General features: G+C 42.6%; 1 protein-coding gene across 1 annotated transcript in view; it reads right to left on the minus strand.

The window, feature by feature from the left end:
- The window catches only part of LOC115464626 (collagen alpha-1(II) chain-like), a gene marked incomplete at its 3' end in the record, with an annotated part of 114,943 nt that overhangs the window by 37,230 nt on the left and 55,605 nt on the right, over positions 1-22,108 (minus strand). Inside the window, exons 11-16 of the mRNA XM_030194990.1 lie at positions 19,851-19,904; positions 15,377-15,430; positions 14,623-14,676; positions 14,471-14,524; positions 13,760-13,804; positions 12,125-12,178 (exon numbers count right to left, since the gene is read on the minus strand). Coding sequence (XP_030050850.1) covers positions 12,125-12,178; positions 13,760-13,804; positions 14,471-14,524; positions 14,623-14,676; positions 15,377-15,430; positions 19,851-19,904 — 315 coding nt within the window. The remainder of the gene's footprint in view (positions 1-12,124; positions 12,179-13,759; positions 13,805-14,470; positions 14,525-14,622; positions 14,677-15,376; positions 15,431-19,850; positions 19,905-22,108) is intronic.

Below are 22,108 nucleotides of genomic sequence, written 5' to 3' on the forward strand. Positions count from 1 at the left end.
AGCATTTTCTTCCCTAGTCTCCTCTTCTCAAAGGTATTCTATACTCTCAACGAACTTTAGAAGAAAACACTTGAAAGCCAATATTCACTGCTATTTAACAGGCCAGAAACAGCTTCTGGCAGTTAAATAGCACTTAACCAGCTATCCGTGAATATTCAGCAGAGGATAGCTGGCTGTCTCCCATTGAATATTCATGGTCAGTGAATAGCAGCTAACTGGTTATATCACACAATATTCAGCACATTGCCTGCTAAGTTTGGCGGCTAAATTGAGCCGCCCAAATAGCAAATAGCCGCCCAAATAGCCAGTTAAGTTTCAGCCAGCCAAAAAAAAAAACCCCTGGATATTCAATGCCGGTCACCAGAAATGGTCCAGCATTGAATAACTGGGTTTAATGCCGGCTGACTACTGGCCGGTTAATAAGGATCATCTGTAAACTATTTAGTGCCAATGTGAAGGAAAATAGACACTTCAGGTAACTGCGTACAAGCTTAATGTGCTGAGAGAGAGACTTGAGGAAGGAGGTCTGTGTAAGAGAAGAATCCCCAGGTAGCCATAGGAGATCTGGGAGTGAAGGTAGGAATGCTGGAAACAAGCCCGAACACACCCTATCACATTGCATGTCACCATTCAAGCAGCACATCCCAGAACAAGCAGCAGACAGCTTCTATAGTGGTTGGGGGAAGGGTCTCAGCCTGTACTGTCTATAGTAAAGGGATGATATATGCATCTTGTGTGCATTCACACGTGTGTTTCAAAAGATGCTGTGTACGTGAGACCTACATGTATGTTTGTGTGGAGGATCAGAGGAGTTTCCTAGTGATTAGTGAAGTAGACTACAAACCAGGGAACCCACGGTACAAATGCCACAATGCTGCTCTTTGTGACTTCGGGTAAGTCACTTCACCCTCCACTTGCCTCTGTGAGACCACTGGAGCAGGGAAATAACTTGCCTTGAGCTTGGCTTTGGGGGAAGCAAAATCCAGATCCATGTCTGTTGGAGAATGCTGCCTGTATATACTTTTGCATCAGTTAAAAATAACAATAATGCTGGCACAATATCACATAGGTTTGGAATTATTCTATGGCTGAAGCCTCCTCAGAAGTTTCAACCCCTTTTTCTGTTCATTATTTTAAGTGCATTTTTTTCTAGCGAAAAACATGCCGGTACTCAAATGCCAGGCCACTGAGGGACCCACCCCACAATAGCCAGGCCCCCTGCAACCAGTCACATAATCTATGACAAGGCAGAATTGGTGTGTAGAGCCTGAGCTCTTTCATTAAAACTTGGGGAACATGGGTCAATTTTAGCACACAATGAGGGGCATAATCGAATGGGGCGCCCACGTTTTCCTGAGGACGTCCTCACAGGATGTCCTGGCGAAGGGGCGGGGAAACTCGTATTATCAAAACAAGATGGGAGTCCATCTTTCGTTTCGATAATATGGTCGAGGACGCCCAAATCTCAAAATTTAGGACGACCTTAGAGATGGTCGTCCTTAGAGATGGTCGTCCTTAGAGATGGTCGTCCCCGGTTTTCGGTGATAATGGAAACCAAGAACACCCATCTCAGAACGACCAAATCCAAGCCATTTGGTTGTGGGAGGAGCCACCATTTGTAGTGCACTGGTCCCCTTGACAAGCTAGGACACCAACCGGGCACCCTAGGGGGCACTGCAGTGGACTTCACAAATTGCTCCCAGGTGCATAGCTCCCTTACCTTGGGTGCTGAGCCCCCCAAAACCCACTCCCCACAACTGTACACCACTACCATAGTCCTAAGGGGTGAATAGGGGCACCTACATGTGGGTACAATGGGTTTTGAAGGGCTCACATTTACCACCACAAGTGTAACAGGTGGTGGGGGCATGGGCCTGGGTCCGCCTGCCTGAAGTGCACTGCACACACTAAAACTGCTCCCGGACCTGCATACTGCTGTCAGGGAGCTGGGTATGACATTTGAGGCTGGCATAGAGGCTGGAAAAAAATATTTTTAAAGTTTTTTTTTTTAGGGTGGGAGGGGGTTAGTGACCACTGGGGGAGTAAGGGGAGGTCATCCCCGATTCCCTCCGGTGGTCATCTGGTCAGTTCGGGCACCTTTTTGAGGCTTGGTCGCAAGAAAAAATGGACCAAGTAAAGTCGGCCAAGTGCTCGTCAGGGATGCCCTTCTTTTTTCCATTATCGCTCGAGGATGTCCATGTGTTAGGCATGCCCAAGTCCCGCCTTCGCTATGCTTCTGACATGCCCCGGCCCCGGGAACTTTTGTCGTCCCCGCGACAGAAAGCAGTTGAGGGTGCCAAAAATCGGCTTTCGATTATGCCGATTTGGGCAACCCTGGGAGAAGGACGCCCATCTCCTGATTTATGTCAAAAGATGGGCGCCCTTCTTTTTCGAAAATGAGCCCAAATGGAAAAGGTGTCGGTACTCAGTACCTCCAAGTACCCCCTCAAAAAAAGCCCTGATTATTTTTCTTCTTTAGCTGTTCTGATTAAATTGTTCCCCTTTGCTGTATTTTACTGTTCTATACCTACTTTTGGCAATTACAGTAGACCTGTGATTAGTCCCTGAATCTGCAAAGCTTGTGTTTCTCTCCCATACTGCTCTGATACATAACATAGTAACATAGTAGATGACGGAGGAAAAAGACCTGCATGGTCCATCCAGTCTGCCCAACAAGATAAATTCATATGTGTATACCTTACCTTGATTTGTACCTGTCCTTTTCAGGGCACAGACCGTATAAGTCTGCCCTCCACTATCCTCGCCTCCCAACCACCAACCCTTTTCCCCCCACCTGCTCTGCCACCCAGTTTCGGCTAAGCTTCTGAGGATCCATTCCTACTGCACAGGATTCCTTTATGCACATCCCACGCATGTTTGAATTCCGTTACCGTTTTCATCTCCACCACCTCCCGCAGGAGGGCATTCCAAGCATCCACCACTCTCTCCGTGAAAAAATACTTCCTGACATCTTTCCTGAGTCTGCCCCCCTTCAATCTCATTTCATGTCCTCTCGTTCTACCGCCTACCCATCTCTGGAAAAGATTTGTTTGCGGATTAATACCTTTCAAATATTTGAACATCTGTATCATATTACCCCTGTTCCTCCTTTCCTCCAGGGTATACATGTTCAGGTCAGCAAGTCTCTCTTCATACGTCTTGGAACGCAAATGCCATACCATTCTCGTAGCTTTTCTTTGCACCGCTTCTATTTTTTTAACATCCTTCGCAAAGTTCGGCCTCCAAAACTGAACACAATACTCCAGGTGGGGCCTCACCAACGACTTGTACAGTGAAATCAATGTTGGAATGTAATTGTATTTTACATGCATTGACTGTCACCTATTATTTCTCTGTGATTACTCTGTGACCTCTGATGTGAATTACTTAGAGAGGTCACACAGCTATGCAACTTCCTGTGGGGGTTAGATACAGCACATGCAGCACATGGAGCACATGGAGCTCATGATCTCTCCTAACCTGAGAGGATCTATGGTGGTGTGAGCATCCATTACCATCTAAGCACATGGAAGGAGCTGATAATACAAATGTATAGTAATATGTATATATAAGCCTGTCTGATTATAATCTAACTACAAACTGTGAGTAAACAGATGTTTTGTTACTTCAACTTTAAAGTGACTCAGCAGTGAATTATTCAGGGGTGAATGAGAGAGAGATGAAGAAAGAAATTAACATTTCTAAAGCTGAAGCTGTGTGTACTAAAATCTGCTAATTATTTACTACAAATAATCCAACAAAAGGGTTATGGGCCCAGGGCTCAGGAATTGAAAAAGAAGAGAAATATTACCAGGCAGAAAAAAGGCCACATTTTTCTCTTAAGTTTTAAAGGAAAGATTCAGTCTGTCTCTCTCTCCCCCCACACAGCAGACAGAAGGCTAAGAAAATGGCTGAGGGAAGAAATTCACCATTTTTCTATTCTCTCAAGGTGCCTAAATTAACTGAGTTTAATTATCAGCAGTGGGAACTAAGATTCATATGTCTCCTTCGAGCAAAAGGATTAAATATATGCTTAGACCAAGACAGAACAGATGAAAATATGGCTGAATGGGACAATGCAAACTATTATGTGAAGTGCATGCTTTTGGAAGCTCTCTCAGAGAAACAAGCCATATTAGTGGAGGGAAAAGATACACCAAAGGACATTTTATATAAACTGAGAACTATGTATGCAACTACATATGCAAAGCAGCAACCAATTTGGCTGGCAGAGTTGAATGAAACCAAATTAAGGGATAAAAGTAAATGTAATGATCACATTATGCATCTTATGTCTTCATTTCAAAAGCTAGAACTTTCTGGAATTCCCATGTGTGATGCATTGAAAAGAGCATTTCTTTTTACCTCACTATCAAAGAAGTTTGATGTTTTTAGGTCTGTAAATGAGGCCATTGAAGGGCAATCTTTTGAACAGACAACATCAAAACTAAGGCAGGAATGCATAATAAATGATTCTGAGGAGATGTGTTCTCAAAGTCAGTCAGAGAGAAATGAAACAAATTTCTTGGCAAAGAACAGAGGAAGGCGGAGCTATGGGAAAACTCCACCCAAGGGCAAGCTGATTTGCTACTCATGTGGAAAGGAGGGACATGTATCTAAATGGTGTAAGGAAACACAAAACACTCCCTCTAGCTCACCTAAGCCAATGGAACTAAAGAATTTTCAAACCAGGAAATGTATGAAGGACAAAGATAAACACAAGGGCTTTCTAATGGCAGAAAAATCTTTGACTATGGTAAATAATAATTCAAATGAAAGTACTTGGATTTTGGATTCAGGGAGCACATGCCATTTAACCAATTGTAAGGATTTCTTTCAGGAAATGTGTCCAGAGGAAGGTATTCTTAAAACTGCAAACGCAGGGACTGCTAAGATCCAAGCAAAAGGTATTGGATTCTTAAAATGCAAAGTGTCTAATGAAGTTAAAGAAATTCCTGTAAGTGATGTCTTGTATATTCCCCAAGCAGTTTGCAATATGCTTAGTGTATCTACATTAGATAAGAAGGGATTTGCGATTCATTTTGAAAACAGTAAGTGCACAATCTCTAAAAATGATGAAGTGTATGCTGAAGCTTTTATGCATAATGATGTTTATAAACTGAGCATTTCAGGTGAAGCCTCACATATGGCGCAAGTAAGGAAGAATGATGGTAAATGTAGTCTGGAAATCTGGCACCGCCGCCTGGGACATCGTGATTCTAAGGTGATCCAGGATCTTTACAGTAAGCAACTGGCCACCGGCATTCAGATAAGTGCAGATGCTGGTAAAATGGAGAAATGCATAGACTGTGTTACTCAAAAGGGTGTGAGACCCTCATTTCCTGCATACACAGGAAATAGGAGTAATAAAGTGCTGGACTTAATACACAGTGACTTATGTGGACCGTTTAATATCCCATCATTGGGAAATAACAGATTTGTGCTAATATTCTTGGATGATTTCTCTAGATACTGTGTGGCCTATTTGCTGAAAGAAAAAAGTCAAGTCACAGACATGCTGAAGAAATACGTAGCCATGGTGAGCAATAAATTTGAAAGAAAACCAAAGGTTCTTCAGACCGACAATGGTGGTGAGTTCACTTCACAAAGCATGCGCACATTTCTAGAACAAGAAGGCATTCAGCATATCACAACAGTAGCTTATACACCAGAGCAAAATTCTGTTGCAGAGAGAAAATTTAGGTCACTTGTGGAAATGACCAGGTGTATGCTGTCAGATAGCAATCTCCCTAAAAGACTATGGGGGGAAGCCATTCTCACAGCAGTGTACCTACAAAACAGAATGCCAACTAAAGGCGCTGAGCGCACACCACATGAGACATGGCATGGTAGGAAGCCAAACCTGTCACACATAAGAACATTTGGAAGTACAGCATATGCTCATGTACCAAAGCAAAGAAGGCATAAGCTGGATTCCACAACAGAAAGGGGCATTTTAGTTGGCTATGCTCCAGGACACAAAGGATATAGAATTTTGAATCTGAAAACTGGCATTGTTGGCATAAGACATGTTACATATTTTGATGAAAACAAAAGGGTTGATAAAGGCTGGATTATCCCAGATGAGCCTTATCATCCAGAATATGAAACTAGACCCATAATAGACATGCCAGTGTATATAAATGCCATACCAAGGCAGATGTCTGAAAGCAACTCACCTGTATCTAACGAGGAACAGGCAGAGGAAGCAGACACAGAAAGGATCATTGAAGAAGACAGTACAGTTGGAGAAGGGGAATCAATTGGAGAAGAACTCTCAGATTTAGAGGATGCGGAAAGGTCAGACCAACCTGTTGTCAGACGCTCATCCAGGGAAAACAAAGGTGTTCCACCCCCAAGACTGTCTTACCTAACAAAGTCAGCAGAAGCTCAAGAGCCCTTAACATGGGATGAGATTGAGAAAATGCCAGCAGAAGAAGCTGCTGAATGGCATAAAGCTGCACAAGAAGAAATTGATGCATTGGATAAAAATAATACTTGGATTCTTACAAAATTACCTCCTGGCAAGAAAGCTATAGGATGCAAATGGGTATTCAAGTTAAAAAGGAATGCACAAGGAAAAGTGGAAAGGTATAAAGCCAGATAAGTGGCAAAGGGATATCTTCAAAAATATGGAGAAGATTTTGATGAAGTGTTTGCACCTGTAGTGAAACACACGACAATCAGAACACTTCTGAGCATTGCAGTCTCAAAAAACAAAGGTCTTTATGGATTAAAGCAAAGTGCAAAATGTTGGAATGATAAATTGCATGAAATATTGACAAATTTAGGATTTAAGCAAGGTGAAGCAGATAAATGTTTGTACACTAGGTGCACAAATGGACAATATGCATACATTTTAGCTTTTGTTGATGATCTGCTCATTGCAAGCAAAAGTGAGCAAGAGTACAAGGACATTGTAAAGTGTTTAAACCTCAATGTTGAGATAAAAGAACTTGGTAATGTGTCATACTATCTTGGTATAGAAATTGAGAAACAAAATGATGGTTCTTATCTTCTAAGCCAGAAGCAGAAAATAAATGAGCTTATTGAAAGTTTAGGTATGCAAGATGCCCAAGTTGTAAGCACTCCCATGATCACTGATTTTCTGAAGGATGAAACAGTAAGAGAACCTTTACCAGATAACATCCAATATAGATCAGCCATAGGTAAGCTTTTATATCTAGCTACCACATACAGGGCTGATATAGCAAATGCAGTAGGAATTTTGAGCAGAAGGGTCAGCTCACCTACCAAATCAGATTGGACTGCAGTTAAAAGGATGGTAAGGTATTTAAAGGGTACCATTGATTGTAAATTAAAGATTTCAGCCAATAGTAATCCAAAACTAATATGTTACTGTGATTCAGATTGGGCAGGGGATCATTCTGATTATAAATCCACAAGTGGATATGTGTTTATGTATGGAAATGTACAAATTTCATGGGCCAGTCATAAACAAAGTATTGTGAGTCTGTCTTCTACAGAAGCTGAATACGTGGCCGTATCGGAAGCGTGCAGAGAACTGATGTGGATTGAAAAACTTTTGCTGGATTTTGGAATAGCTGAAAAGAGACCAATCCAGATAATGGAAGATAATCAGAGCTGCATCCGACTGTCACAGAATGACAAGGTTCAGTCACGCACCAAGCACATCGCAACGAAATACCACAACGTGCGAGAGTTGGCGAAAGAAGGGGTCATCAGTCTACACTATTGTCACACCAGTGAGATGACAGCTGACATCATGACCAAACCGTTACCCAGAGAACATTTTGTGAATCTGCGTATAAAGCTTGGACTTTGTATGAATAAATAATTGCATGACAGTTATGCATGAGAAGGGGTTTGTTGGAATGTAATTGTATTTTACATGCATTGACTGTCACCTATTATTTCTCTGTGATTACTCTGTGACCTCTGATGTGAATTACTTAGAGAGGTCACACAGCTATGCAACTTCCTGTGGGGGTTAGATACAGCACATGCAGCACATGGAGCACATGGAGCTCATGATCTCTCCTAACCTGAGAGGATCTATGGTGGTGTGAGCATCCATTACCATCTAAGCACATGGAAGGAGCTGATAATACAAATGTATAGTAATATGTATATATAAGCCTGTCTGATTATAATCTAACTACAAACTGTGAGTAAACAGATGTTTTGTTACTTCAACTTTAAAGTGACTCAGCAGTGAATTATTCAGGGGTGAATGAGAGAGAGATGAAGAAAGAAATTAACATTTCTAAAGCTGAAGCTGTGTGTACTAAAATCTGCTAATTATTTACTACAAATAATCCAACAATCAACACTTCCTTTCTTCTGCTGATCACACCTCTCTCTATACAGCCTAGCAACCTTCTCGCTACGGCCACCGCTTTATCACACTGTTTCGTTGCCTTCAGATCCTCGGATACTATCACTCCAAGATCCCTCTCCCCCTCAGTACCTATCAGACTCTCACCGCCTAACACATATGATGGATCTACTCCTAGTATTAATTCTCCTATACCTGCTACAGTAAGTGTTCATCACTTGCAGATGGTCAAGATGACTAATTACACCTGTTGAACAAGCTGTAGGTTATTACTTAAGCCTTGAACCTGTCTGTTCATGCAAAATATTTTGTCAGTCAGGATCCTGTCCTTGGAGATGTAGGGGTGGGAGTACAATTCCACATCTATTCAGACAGCATGCCATAGAAGTTGATATTTTATGCCTAGCTATACTAAGGAAAACAGGCTGATCAGTAACAACATTTATAACCCAAATTCTCCTTTCAGTAATTAGTATCATCGTCATGTTTGATGATCCTCAATTGAATCCCCACCTACTTCATTGCTCTCACTCATACCTTTGCTGTCCTAGCTCATATCCTGCTGTTTGTTTCTTGCTGTGTACCTTGTCTGTCTTCACTAGACTGTAAGATCCAGGGAGCAGGGGCTGACTTTTGTTTAGCAGATATGCACTATAAAGGCAATTCTATAAGCCGATGCCTAAATTTCGGTAAAGTGTAGTGGATCCAGATGCGGGACAAAGAAGGTGGAGCCTCAAAACCAGAGGAAGCAAGATTTATCGAAGGACCCGACATGGCCCAAGGTTTGGTTAAATGCCTGCATCAGGGGTCGAATACTGATAAGCCTCTTTAAGGAGCCATTTTACAAAGCGGCAGTAAACTCACTTCAGGCTTACTGCGTGCCAATCTGGAGCTACTGCTGACCCAACACGGGTGCTGGTGGTAGTTCCACCCCCACCATGCGGCATTTCTGGTGCTAGTGGAAATATTCAAAAAATATTTCTGCAGGCGCTAACCAGGCAGTAATCAGGCAGCATCGAATGCTACCCGTTTACCACTGGGTTGCACAGGAGCTCTTACCACCACCTCAATGGCCCTTTTACTAAGTACCCCCCCCCCCCCCCCCCCCCCATATGGCCACTTGGTAAGTGAAATCTTACCATATAGTCGTTTCTTTTTTTGGCCTTTTAACCTGCTGCATAAAAAGGGCCTCAATGCGCAGGGCCCCTTTTACCGCAGCTTGGTAAAAGGACCCCTAAGTGACTTGGTCAGAATACGTCCAGATATTTTTCTGTAGTTTTATATCCGGAGATCTTCTGACTAAGTCACATATGGAAGCTATCACTATATGAACCCTAACGCAGGCATTTAGCCGAAACACGGGCCGTGTCAGGACCTCCAGTAAATCTTGCTTCCTTCTGTTTTAAGGCTCCACCTTCACTGCCCCCCATCTGGACCCACTACACTTTATCTTCTCTGTTGCTGGTGTTCATTCAGCCCACATTTAGGTGCCAATCGTATTAAGAAACAGGAAAACCAAAAACTTCCACAAGAAAACCAACAGGGAAACGTAGTAATGGAAGAAGACTAGGTACTAGGATGGATAAAGCAAACACAATTTATTCTCCCAAGGTAAACAAGGTGTCCTCAACACAGGCCATGTTTCGGCATAAAAGCCTTCATCAGGAGAACACTGCGGAGTCTTCTATTTTGTTCTACTCAATAAGAATTGTAATTATATCACATGAAATTGATGCTGATAACTCCAAAGTTCAAGCCGCCGACTTGTCCGCCAAATAAAAACAGTATCCAATGGTTTATTAGAAGCAATTAAGCTGAGAGCTGCAAAGCAAAAGCCACTAGCGAACCCGTGGCTTGCAGCTCTCAACTTAATTGCTTCTAATAAACCATTGGATACTGCTTTTATTTGGTGGGCAAGACAGAGGCTTGAACTTTGGAGGTGTTATCAGCATCAGTTTCATGACTTTTTACCACAGCTTAATAAAAGGACCAGCTAGTGCACACATGTTAGGGAGCGTACACGTGGGTATTTCATGGGCATGTCGTCAAATGACACATATACTTTATAGAATACCATTGATTGTGTATGTTCTAGGGTGCTTTTAGGCACACCCACTAATGCCAGCCATTGACCTATCATGTGGGCACCTTTTGGTGAGCCAATGCAGCTTTGCACTAATATTCGATAACAGCTTAAGTGTGGCCTTAAGCTGTTATAGAATTGGCACTATGCATGCCCATCTGTGGCACCTAAAACGAGGTGTCAATTTATAGACCTGCCACCAAGTAACAACTAACACGGCGATATCAGACCCATGGATACCTGAATGCGGAGTCCCCCAAGGATCCCCCCTCTCACCAACCCTCTTCAACCTAATGATGATACCACTAGCTAAGCTATTAGACAATCAAAACCTTAACCCAGACATATATGCAGATGATGTCACGATTTACATCCCATTCAAACAAGTCCTAAAGGAAATTACCAACGAAATCAACCAAAGCTTCCAAATCATGCTCTCCTGGGCGGATGCATTCCAGTTAAAACTCAATGCAGAAAAAAACACAATGTCTTATACTCACATCACAACACAATACAAATAAATTCACTACCACAACCACTCCTAACTTTTCCCTCCCCATCTCAAACAATCTGAAAATTCTGGGAGTCACCACTGATCGAAATCTCACACTCGAAAACCACGTGAAGAATACAACGAAGAAGATGTTCCACTCCATGTGGAAACTCAAAAGAGTAAAACCTTTCTTCCCAAGGGCCATCTTTCGAAACCTGGTACAAATCCTGGTACTAAGCCACCTGGACTACTGCAACTCACTGTACGCTGGCTGTAAAGAACAGACCATCAAGGCACTCCAAACGGCCCAGAACACTGCAGCCAGACTCATATTTGCAAAACCCCTAAGAAAGAACCTACACTGGCTTCCACTGAAAGAACGTACCACGTTCAAGATATGCACGATCATTCATAAAATCATTCACGGAGACGCCCCGACCTACATGCTAGATCTCGTAGACCTTCCACCCAGAAATGCTAAATGATCCTCCCGCACCTTTCTCAACCTACACTTCCCCAACTATAAAGGGGTCAAATACAAACTAACACATGCGTCCAGTTTCTCCTACATGAGCACGAAAATGTGGAATGCACTACCAACTCACTTGAAAGCGATCAACGAACTAAATAGCTTCTGCAAAGCTTTGAAAACCTCTCTCTTTGACAAAGCCTACCACGAGACACCCATAATGACTAGAACACAACCATCATACTCCTTTACTTAAAATGTCTCTTTGTAGAGCTGCATAACCTGATCTTCTTATCTTCTTTATCCCTTTGCAACACCAATTGTATTTCTTCTCTGTTACCATAACAGATCTTTGTAAGCCACATTGAGCCTGCAAAAAGGTGGGAAAATGTGGGATACAAGTGCAATAAATAAATAAAATAATAATAATAATAATTACTATTGGACCGCTGGTGCATAATAAAAACAGATAAGTAAATACTGCCCTTTAACTGTTGTCAAATTGCTCAAATCACTCTCCAGTGCCCCATATAAAGCTGGGCCAGTATAAATTCAAGCTGTACCTACTGTACACCGCTTTGAGTGAATCTCTTCATACAGGCTGTTAACATATCCCAAGAAATAAATAAAATATATTGCTGTACTCCTTTAACCTCTCTGCTCCCTGCTTTGTGCGGTGGTTGAGTTTCTGAGACATTTGACACCCCTATCAGTGAATAAACTGGCTTCTCTACACAATAGAAACAGGCAAGCACTTACAGCAGCACCAGATGGTCCAGGCCGTCCTCTCTCCCCAGGCAAACCACGAGGACCCTGTAGAGTAAGGAGACAGTCTTATTCAAAGACAGTAAAATGGGGTGACCATTGGGGCCATGATCCCAATAATACTTTGCCCAACACAGCATCAGCAACCATAGAGCTTAGGGGTGAGGCCAGAGATTGGATTGCTGTGCCCCTCCAACTAAATAGGTGTTCTACTGTCCCTGTTTGTATTTGTTGCATACTGGGCCGGTCTTAGGCAGGGACGACAGGGGCAGCCGCACAGGGCCTCCCATTCCCAGGGGCCCCACAGCCATCTCCAAACCTACTTTAACGCAACGCACTCTGATGGGCTAGTGGCTTCTTCATGGCAGGAAACAACCCCACTTTTTCCTGCCCACTGTAGCATTCCTCAAAATGGCTGCTGAGAGTTCCAGGGGCAGCTTTGTAAGACTTCCGTGAAAGAAGTCTTGGCAGCCATTTTGAAGAAGTGGTGGCAGTGGGCAGGCAGGAAAGAGCTTTCCTGCCCTGAAGAGGCCACAAGACCACCTGGGCGCATTAAGGTAGGGGGTGGCAGTGCACATAAAAAATAAACAACTTGTCAAAAGGGGATGGGGTAGGCTAGGTGGGAGCACCACTGAACTGGTCTTCACAGGGCCACGCAATTGCTAAGACTGGCCCTGTAATGCTGAGACCACCTCAGAGAGGTCACCACCTTACAAAAAACACCTACAAAGGCCCATCTTGCACGGCATTCTATTCCTGACCACAGCAAAAAAAAGGGCACAAAAAAGAAATGTAAAAGAAGCAAGACATGGGTACAGTAGGCCACGGTTCACTCTGTGTCTCATACCCTCCCAGAGACTGTGGCAGTAAATTGGCTTTTGCTCTTTTCTGTAAAGCTGCACAAAGAATGTACTGAAAGCAGCACCTGTGGTAAAGGCATCACTGGGAACACACTGTCTCTGCTGCAGATTCTCTCCACCATGAGATCAATATTCAGCAGAATGGTCAACACATCACTTTAAATGGATAACATCATTTTAATGTCAGGCGATTATTCATCAGATCTATGCATCGAAGTGCAAACACTGAAAAGGCTGTCAAAATGTAAAATGGGCAGCTTATGTACTTAAAGTTCTTCCTGCTGTTTCTGCATTCAGGCTCATATACATAACTTACATGAAGACTGGCTGAATTCTGCCACTCTCCCTATAACTTGTAGCCCGACCTAGGAATAATCCAACGTTTACAGCCAAAATATATAGATATGAGTGCTTTCAATATTTGTAAAAAGCACCAGTGCAGTTGGCAATTGTTGCCAACCACATAAGTTCTTATGAATATCAGGGTTGATATGTTCAAAGAACTAACAAATCTGTTGTCGCGAGCAACAGTGTACCAAGCTGGGATTGACCCTGTGCAAGGCGCCCACTGGAACCCCTGCCCCACCAACTGCACTGGGACAAGAAGAAGAGACAATGAATGGGGAGCAAGTTTGGCGTCCCCACCACTATTGCACCCTGTGCAGCTGTACCGCTCACAACGCCTCCGGAACGGCCCTGGCCAGGGGGTCCCTTGTGAACTGGATAGAGTTTTAAAGTTTTTTTTGAGGGGGGGGGGGGGAAGACTCACCATTGGACCAGGAGTTCCATTCTCACCAGGAGAACCAGCTTCACCCTGCAGGATGCAGATAAAAGGGTAATCAGTGTAGCAAAAATTAATCAAGTAGACACATTAGACTACTGTTTATCAAACTTTTGATAGCCAAGACCCCAGTATCAAGGCCACAGAAAGCATGTGACCCCCAGAGGCACAGGCCGATGACATTCCTATGGATAGCCCACCCAGGTTATGATCCCAAATGCAGGTTTTGTGACCTCATTTGGGATCATGAACCACAGTTTAGGAAGCCTGTATACACAAACATTACCCATTAACACAGCTAGTCTAAATGTTATGAGGATGGTGTTTCATTCAAGGGCTCACCACCAATCCCTTGGAATGAGTGCCCTCTCTGGGACATTTTCTGACTATGGTTCTTTATTTTGCAAGCTGGAAATAATAATAATTTAAAAAGGCCACGTTTCCTAATGACCCCTCAACACAAGTGGCTTTTAACTTCTGCACAGGATTTTCTAGCCGATGGCAATCAAGTTATAGCCACACCAAGCAATCATGCAAGAAGCAAGAGTCAACAAAATCTGCACACCCAAAAATAAAACCAAGATAAATGAAATACACGATCTGTACACTTTTCTGAAGAGTATTTTTACAAAAAGAAAGATTCAGAAATAGCTTGTGTCAAATTACTAGACAAATTTCAAGAGGATTTTGAAAATATACCTTAGCTCCTACAGCACCAGTTTCACCCTTCGTACCATCTACACCTGGGTAGCCCTACCAATAGAAAGAGTGGAAAGGACAAATTAGCACCTTCAGAATATTAACCATCTAATACCAGTTCTGTGGCTAAAGGGCAAATAATACATACTGACCCTGTGACCTTTAACTCCTGGTAAACCAGGGGTGCCTGGAAAGCCACGAGCACCCTAAAAAGTAGAGAAAACAAGTAGATCACTATTCAGATGAAATATGAGAGAAAGGCACAGTAAATTCCCAGAATGAGATTTTTAAATTTTTCTTAATTCTCACTAAAGCTGATTATTGCAATATGACATGTATATTAATTGAAATATGCACAAGATTGTTTTTATTTCCCCCTCCCTCCCACACACACTAACAATGGCACACTGACTCCCAACATAGCACTTACCCACCAAAAGATAGCACTGCCCCTACTTTTCATGAGATGTTTCTCTTGTCCTCAAAATTAGCACCACCACACCATAACCTGTACCCCCATAATACTGACTCTCCCATATCAGAACCATCACGACCCATGATTCTTACTCTCCCTCCATGAAAGCGCTATTCTTTCAGCTTTCATAATGCTGACATCTTCCTTCACGATAACGCTGACCTACCCCATACTGATGCAAGAAAGCACTTCTTGCCATTGTGGCAACACCACCCTTAGTCCCAGTAATGCTAACCCCTACATTTATGACAGCACTGACACCCCCTCACCTCACTGCTGATCCCTTCCTCCATGACAACACCATCCCCCATCCCACAGTGACAATGAACTCTCTGTCTATGATAAACACTATCCCAAGTCCCAATGATGTACCACTGCTCGCCCTCCATAATGCTGTCCCCTCTATGGTGCAGCTGGGATTAAAGATGTACCTGAGGGCCCGGAGGGCCACGTTCCCCAGCTTTACCAGGTTTTCCAGCTTCACCCTGTTACAAGACAAAACAAAGGTCCCTTAATATTCTCCATGTATGCAATTATCTGCAAATATTCTAATTGTATATACTATATATATATATATATATATATATGTATATATATATATATATATATATATATATATATATAAAATATGCTTACATATAAATACGTAATCAACATAAAATACAAACACACTATTCAGGACCCTCACTATCCTACTGTGGTTCTGTCAACAAGACCATACCATTTTAGCACAGTGAAGAGGTAGAATCTATTTGCTTCAGCATCCACCCCCACCACTTCTTCCTCCCAGAATGTTACAAAAGTTCTTCCTAATCTACATAACTCACTCACCACTAGGTGGCCAGTTTGGCTCTCTTTTAGATTAGATTGGGCCTGTGGTTTTTCCATTGCAAGAAATCTCCCTTGGATCTTGAGTTTTTCTCAGTGTGAAGTGTATGTGCGTAGACAAGAGGATTCTACCTGCCCCCTCTTTCTGTTTTTCTTGTGAAAAAATAGATTCTGGACTTGGAATACAAGTAAAAGACAAGAGAGAGAGACCCAAATGTTGAAATAACACATAGGTGAGGGGTACCGTTATGGAAAATTTCCTGTAGGAATTTGTGTTTTGAAGAAGATGCCAAGGTGAAGAGAGAGCCCTTAGTGATAGTAAACCTGGAAGGCCATGTCTACGGATGAAGTTTCCCAGCATTATGAAATTCTTGCTATCTGGATGGATTCTGTAGAATAAGGGATCACAGATACAGATATGGTGTGTTTTCTTATAAGATAGAAACAGTGTTTGCTCAATGCTGTACAACTACAGAAAAATGTCCACCTCGCAATAATTGTCTATTTTACACAGGTCTGGTGTATAGATTTCTTGGAGTACCCCACAAAGGATTGTGTGTGTTATTGATGAGACACCTTGGGCTTTGAAGAGTAATCCCTTCATCCTCTCATCAACCACCCCCCCCCCCCCCCCCCTTGGAGGAGAGAGTTTGTCATGCTGAAGGAAAGGGACAGAAGACTAGGGAAAATAAATAGGGGGAAGATAGAGGGCACAGCATGTGAAACCATCAGGTAGAAGGGCATATTCTCATAAGTGCCTCTGAATATCAGCCCGTATGCGTGGAGATGTGTTCTTAGTGTATTAATTGATTTTATTTCCATAATGTGAAAAAAATGTGAAGTGCAGAAAGTGAACTTATTTCGTACAGGATGAAGAGGTGAAGATTCTGAAGAAGTTTCTGAAATTGTGGATTTTGTGAGAGTGTTGTGCAATACCTGGGTAGTGAGGTTCAGAAGACCTAGGTAACGTGGAGGGGCATAATCGAACGTCGCCGGCAAAATAGATCACCGGCAATCTATTTGGCGGCGGCGCAACAGCTAGCCGGAACCGTATTATCAAAAAAGATGGCTGGCCATCTTTTTTTCTATAATATGGTTTAGCCCGGACTAATGCCAGAGTTCGCCGGGTTTGAGATGGCCGGTTTTGTTTTTCAGCGATAATGGAAAAAAATGCCAGCCATCTCAAACCCGGCGAAATCCAAGGCATTTGGTCGTGGGAGGAGCCAGCATTTGTAATGCACTGGTCCCCCTCACATGCCAGGGCACCCTAGGGGGCACTTCTAAAAATGTTTAAAAAATACAAAAAAAGCTCCCAGGTGCATAGCTCCCTTACCTTGGGTGCTGAGCCCCCCAAATCCCCCCCAAAACCACTCCCCACACCTCTACTCCATTACCATAGCCCTTATGGGTGATGTGGGTACAGTGGGTGCTGGGGGGGGGTTTGGAGGGCTCAACACTTAGCACCACAAGTGTAACAGGTAGGGGGGGAGATGGACCTGGGTCTGCCTGCCTGCAGTGCACTGCACCCATTAAAAACTGCTCCAGGGACTTGCATACTGCTGTCAGGGACCTGGGTATGACATTTGAGGCTGGCATACAGGCTGGCAAAAAAGTGCTTTATTTTTATTTTTTTTGTGTGGGAGGGGGTTGGTGACCACTGGGGGACTACGAGGAGGTCATCCCCCATTCCCTCAGGTGGTCATCTGGTCAGTTGGGGCACCTTTTTGAGGCTTGGTCATGAAAATAAAAGGACCAAGTAAAGCCGGCGAAATACTGCTTAACGCTGTTTTTTTTCCCATTATCCGCGAAAGCCGGCCAACTGGTAGCCACACCCATGCCCGCCCATGTCCCGCCTTCGCTTCACTGGCGACACGCCCCTTTGAACTTTCGCCAGCAAGGTGACAGGAAAGCGGCGATGCTGTCAAAAAAGCAGCTTTCGATTATACCAATTTCGCCGCTTTTCCGAGATCACCGGCCATCTCCCGATTTATGTCGGAAGATGGCCGGCGATCACTTTCGAAAATGAGCTGGATTGTGTCATCTAGCAGCTCACAATGGACACTTCTCCTGATGTTCCTCAAATGTGTGTAATTAACTATTTTTGGCCCAGTATTCAAGAGTACTTATCCAGGCAGGAAGGAAGTAGTAATCTACAGCCATCCAAACTTGCAGAAACAGGTCACTGAGCAGTTAGTTTTGCTTATTTATTTATTTGAAACATTACTAGGTAGGTTACAATAAAACAAACATAAAATCTTTCACACCTTAAATCGCTTTTCTTACACAGAGAGTTTTTTATGCTCTTTGACAGATTTTTGGATCCTTTGTCCCTGAAGGCATTAATACATGCGTTAATTTTGAATGGATTATTGTAATTACATTTTGGCAGGTTTGCCTCAATATGCCTTGCGTCAACTTCAGTTATTGCAAAACACGGCAGTGAAACTGCTGTATAATGCAAAGTGCAATGATTATGTCACTCTTTTGCTTATTTATTTATCTAGCTCAATATACCACCCTTCAAGACAAGGCCATCAAAGTGATTAACAATAAATGGTTCAAGAAAATCTAAAAAAAAAAAAAAAAAAGTTCTAATTGCATTCACACACCAAGTTAACAGACCTAACATTAAGGGTCATAGTCAAAAACAAATCAATCTTTAACTGTCTTCATCAGACCTAACTTTAACCCTACAAAAATGAAAAAGAAATAAATAGGTTTTTAGTTCTTTCTTAACGAATCAAGCTTGGGTTTTAATCGTTTATGCATAGGTAAAGAATTCCATAAGGCACAGCCCAATAGAAAAACACCAATTCAGTGGAATTCTATCTATTCTGAGTTTGAGATCTTAATCTACAAGACGGACAGTAAGGACTCAGGAGATTAGCCAGGTATTACAACATTCCCAGAGTGGAAAACTTTATAAGTTAAAACCAAAATCTTAAAACTTATATGATAAAAGCAAGATAACCAATGGGCCTCTTTTAGTATGGGTAAAACCCTATGATACCACCTGGCTCCTGCCACAGCCTTAATTGCTAAATTCTGAATTGTTTGAAGACTAGACTAGCAATCATGTGCTTAGGGACGCCATTAAATATGGAATTTGCATAATCTAATCTACTTAGAACCAAAGCATGACCAAATTTATGTAAGACCACCCTATCCACATATGGTCATAAGGATGTATTAAGACATAGGGAACTGAAACAGCCTCTAAAGAAAGATGTAATATGAGAGTCTAACTGTTAGACTCTTGATTGTCTTTTGACCCTCATACTGCATTTTATTTAGTGATTCTCAAACTTTTTCAATGGCAGAACCCCTAAAACATTTTTTCAGACACTGAGGAATCCACCCACCCAAGTCCCATCCAGTTTTTCCTCCCCATCTCCTCCACACCCCACCAAGTCCCATCTCTCTTCCCTCCTGCCCTCCCCCTTAGTCCAGCATCTCAAATATCCCTCTCCCTCCACCCCCACCCCTAGGTCCAATGTCTCTCCCTCTCTCTTCCCTCCCTCCCACCACCCAACTCTCAATTTGAAATCTCCCCTTCTCTCTCAGACCCCTTCCCCTCCGCAACCTCGATGCAACATCTTCTCTCTCAACTGCCTCAGTCTGCTTTGTAGGGGACCATCCTTGCTTTAGTTCAGTGAAAGAGCTGCATGCCCATGCTGCCTGAGCAGCAATGAAGTCGGCGGCGTCTAGACCCCCCCCCCCAATCTCTGGTAGGCCCCCTAGGTCTACCTTTGATAGCCCTGGTGGTCTAGTGGGTCCTAAGAGAAGAAGCAATACCCATTCACTGCTTTCCATCACTGCTTTGGCCTCAAAATGGTCATGGTGACCTCTAGTGGCACTCTTCTGGCACTGCTTCCCCTTATGCGGGTCCTGGCTGAGAAATGTGTATATTTCTTAATAAAAAATCATTAATAGGTTGCGTAGCACACATTCATGAGAGAACCCTGATTAACTCACAGTTTCATCACACCAAACTCTCCCTTTATTCATAAGCACTGAAAACACTCAAGCTCACACCTCTCTCCATCTAAGAAGCTTAAAAAGTGTCTTACTACTTACATCATCACCAGATTTGCCAGGAGGACCTGCAGGACCACGAGGACCCATGGGACCCTGAGAAGAGAGAAAATAATCTTACAGATACCTTCTAGATTCCTTCATACAAAGCATCATTTTGCACTTCAGTTGCCACTGTACTCAGAAAACTGCTGTCCTACAAAAAGCCAAGGAGCACAACTTCCCCTAGCTGTAGGTCTACTGATGAGATTCTATTCATGTCCCTTAATCAGAAAAAAATGAGACTTCACTTACCAGATTCACAGACTGCAGTTAACACAAAATACAACCATAAAACATATTTTCAGTCATAAGAAATATAACTATGCTTCTCTACTTCTTTCTGAAAGATACTGGCTTCCAACGGCATATAGAAATCAAACAAAATAAAACATGGAAAAGAAAATAAGATGATACCTTTTTTATTGGACATAACTTAATACATTTCTTGATTAGCTTTCGAAGGTTGCCCTTCTTCGTCAGATCGGAAATAAGTGTGCTAGCTGACAGTGTATATAAGTGAAAACATTCAAGCATTACTATGACAGTCTGACATGGTGGGAGGATGGGGGTGGGTAGGAGGTATGCATGGGGACATCAAAGCATATCATTGATATTCTAACAGGATGGGTGTGGATAGGTGAGGGGTGGAGAGAAATACAGCTTTATGCTTTATAATGGGCTAGGAACCCCAGATCCTTGTTAAGTCCTTTCTGTTGGGTGTTAAAATATTCAATCATTCAGACTTCAAAGGTCTTACATTCTTGTATGGTTTTAAAGTTACCTTTCAGGACTCTCACTGTGAAGTCACTGGTACAGTGTCCTGGTCCTGTAAAATGCTGACCAACAGGGGTGGGAACCCTACTGGCACCAGTATTGTTTATGTGATGTCTATGTAAATTGAATCTTGTCTTAAGCATCTGGCCTGTTTCTCCAATATAGCATCCTTCGTTACATTTTTTGCACTGAATGATATATACCACATTGGAAGATGAGCAAGTGAAAGATTCCCTTATGTTGAATATCTTTCCTTTGTGGATGACAATCGGGCTCATTTTCAAAGCACTTAGCCTCCCAAAGTTCCATAGAAACCTATGGAACTTAGCCTCCCAAAGTGCTTTGAAAATATGCCTCAATGTGGGGTCCTGTGAAATATTTTGGCATAGTTTGCAACTGGATAAATTACAGGGAAGTGTGCCCTTCTGTTCCTTTTCAGTCTGTGATGGAAGTTTACTTCTGATTAGCTTGTGTTTTAAGTTGGGTGGCTGTCGGAAGGCCAGTACTGGTGGGGATGGGAATATCTCTTTCAGTAATTCATCCTCCTGGAGTGTAGGTTGTAGATCTCTTATGATTTTCCTCAGTTTTTCCAGCTCTGGATTGTATGTCACTACAAGGGGGATTCTGTCTGTGGATTTTTTTCTCCTTGTACTGTAGCAGATTCTCCCTGGGTGTTTTGAGGGAGGAGGCAATATTCTTGGAGATTATTTTGGGGTTGTAGCCTTTCTGTTTGAAGGATGCAGTCAGGATTTTAAGGTGTCTGTCTCTGTCCCCTGGGTCAGAGCAGATACAGTGGTATCTTGTGGCTTGGCTGTAAATGATGGATCTTTTTGTATGTGAAGGATGGAAGCTGGAGTTGTGGAGGTAGCTGCATCTGTCTGTGGGTTTCTTGTATATAGATGTTTGTATACAGCCATCACTGATTGAGACCGTGGTGTCCAAAAAATTGACTTTTTCTGGGGAGTAGTCAATTTTGAATCTGATTGTAGGATGGTATGTATTGAATGCAGAATAAAATTGTTTCAGAGTTTCTTCACCCTCCGTCCAAATCATAAAAATGTCATCGATGTACCGGTAGTATTTTAGAGGTTTGGTCTGGTGTGTATTCAGAAATGTCTCTTCCAGCTGTTAATATATGGCCTAGCTTTAAGGCTACCACTGGAATATTGCTGGCCAAAGCTATGCAGCCTAAAAACAACTGAAAAAGTACTGACTAGGCCAAACAACAAGTAAATGATTTAATATTTGAGAATCTGCAAAAAGCAGGTCTGAACAATGAGTCCTGCCACAAATTGGTACAATTTTTAAATCAAATATAGCATCTGTAATGAAAGATCAGATGAATAAAATGGAGCTTATTAGTTTTGGTATACAATGATACAGAGGTTATACAGAGTTCTTAAGATGGTGTGAAAAGTATTGCGACACAGAGAGATGTGGAACTGTTATCTCAACGTTTCCCAAAACATGCTGATAAGACCGCA

Source organism: Microcaecilia unicolor, chromosome 3 (assembly GCF_901765095.1).
Source record: "Microcaecilia unicolor chromosome 3, aMicUni1.1, whole genome shotgun sequence".
NCBI classification, from domain to species: domain Eukaryota; kingdom Metazoa; phylum Chordata; class Amphibia; order Gymnophiona; family Siphonopidae; genus Microcaecilia; species Microcaecilia unicolor.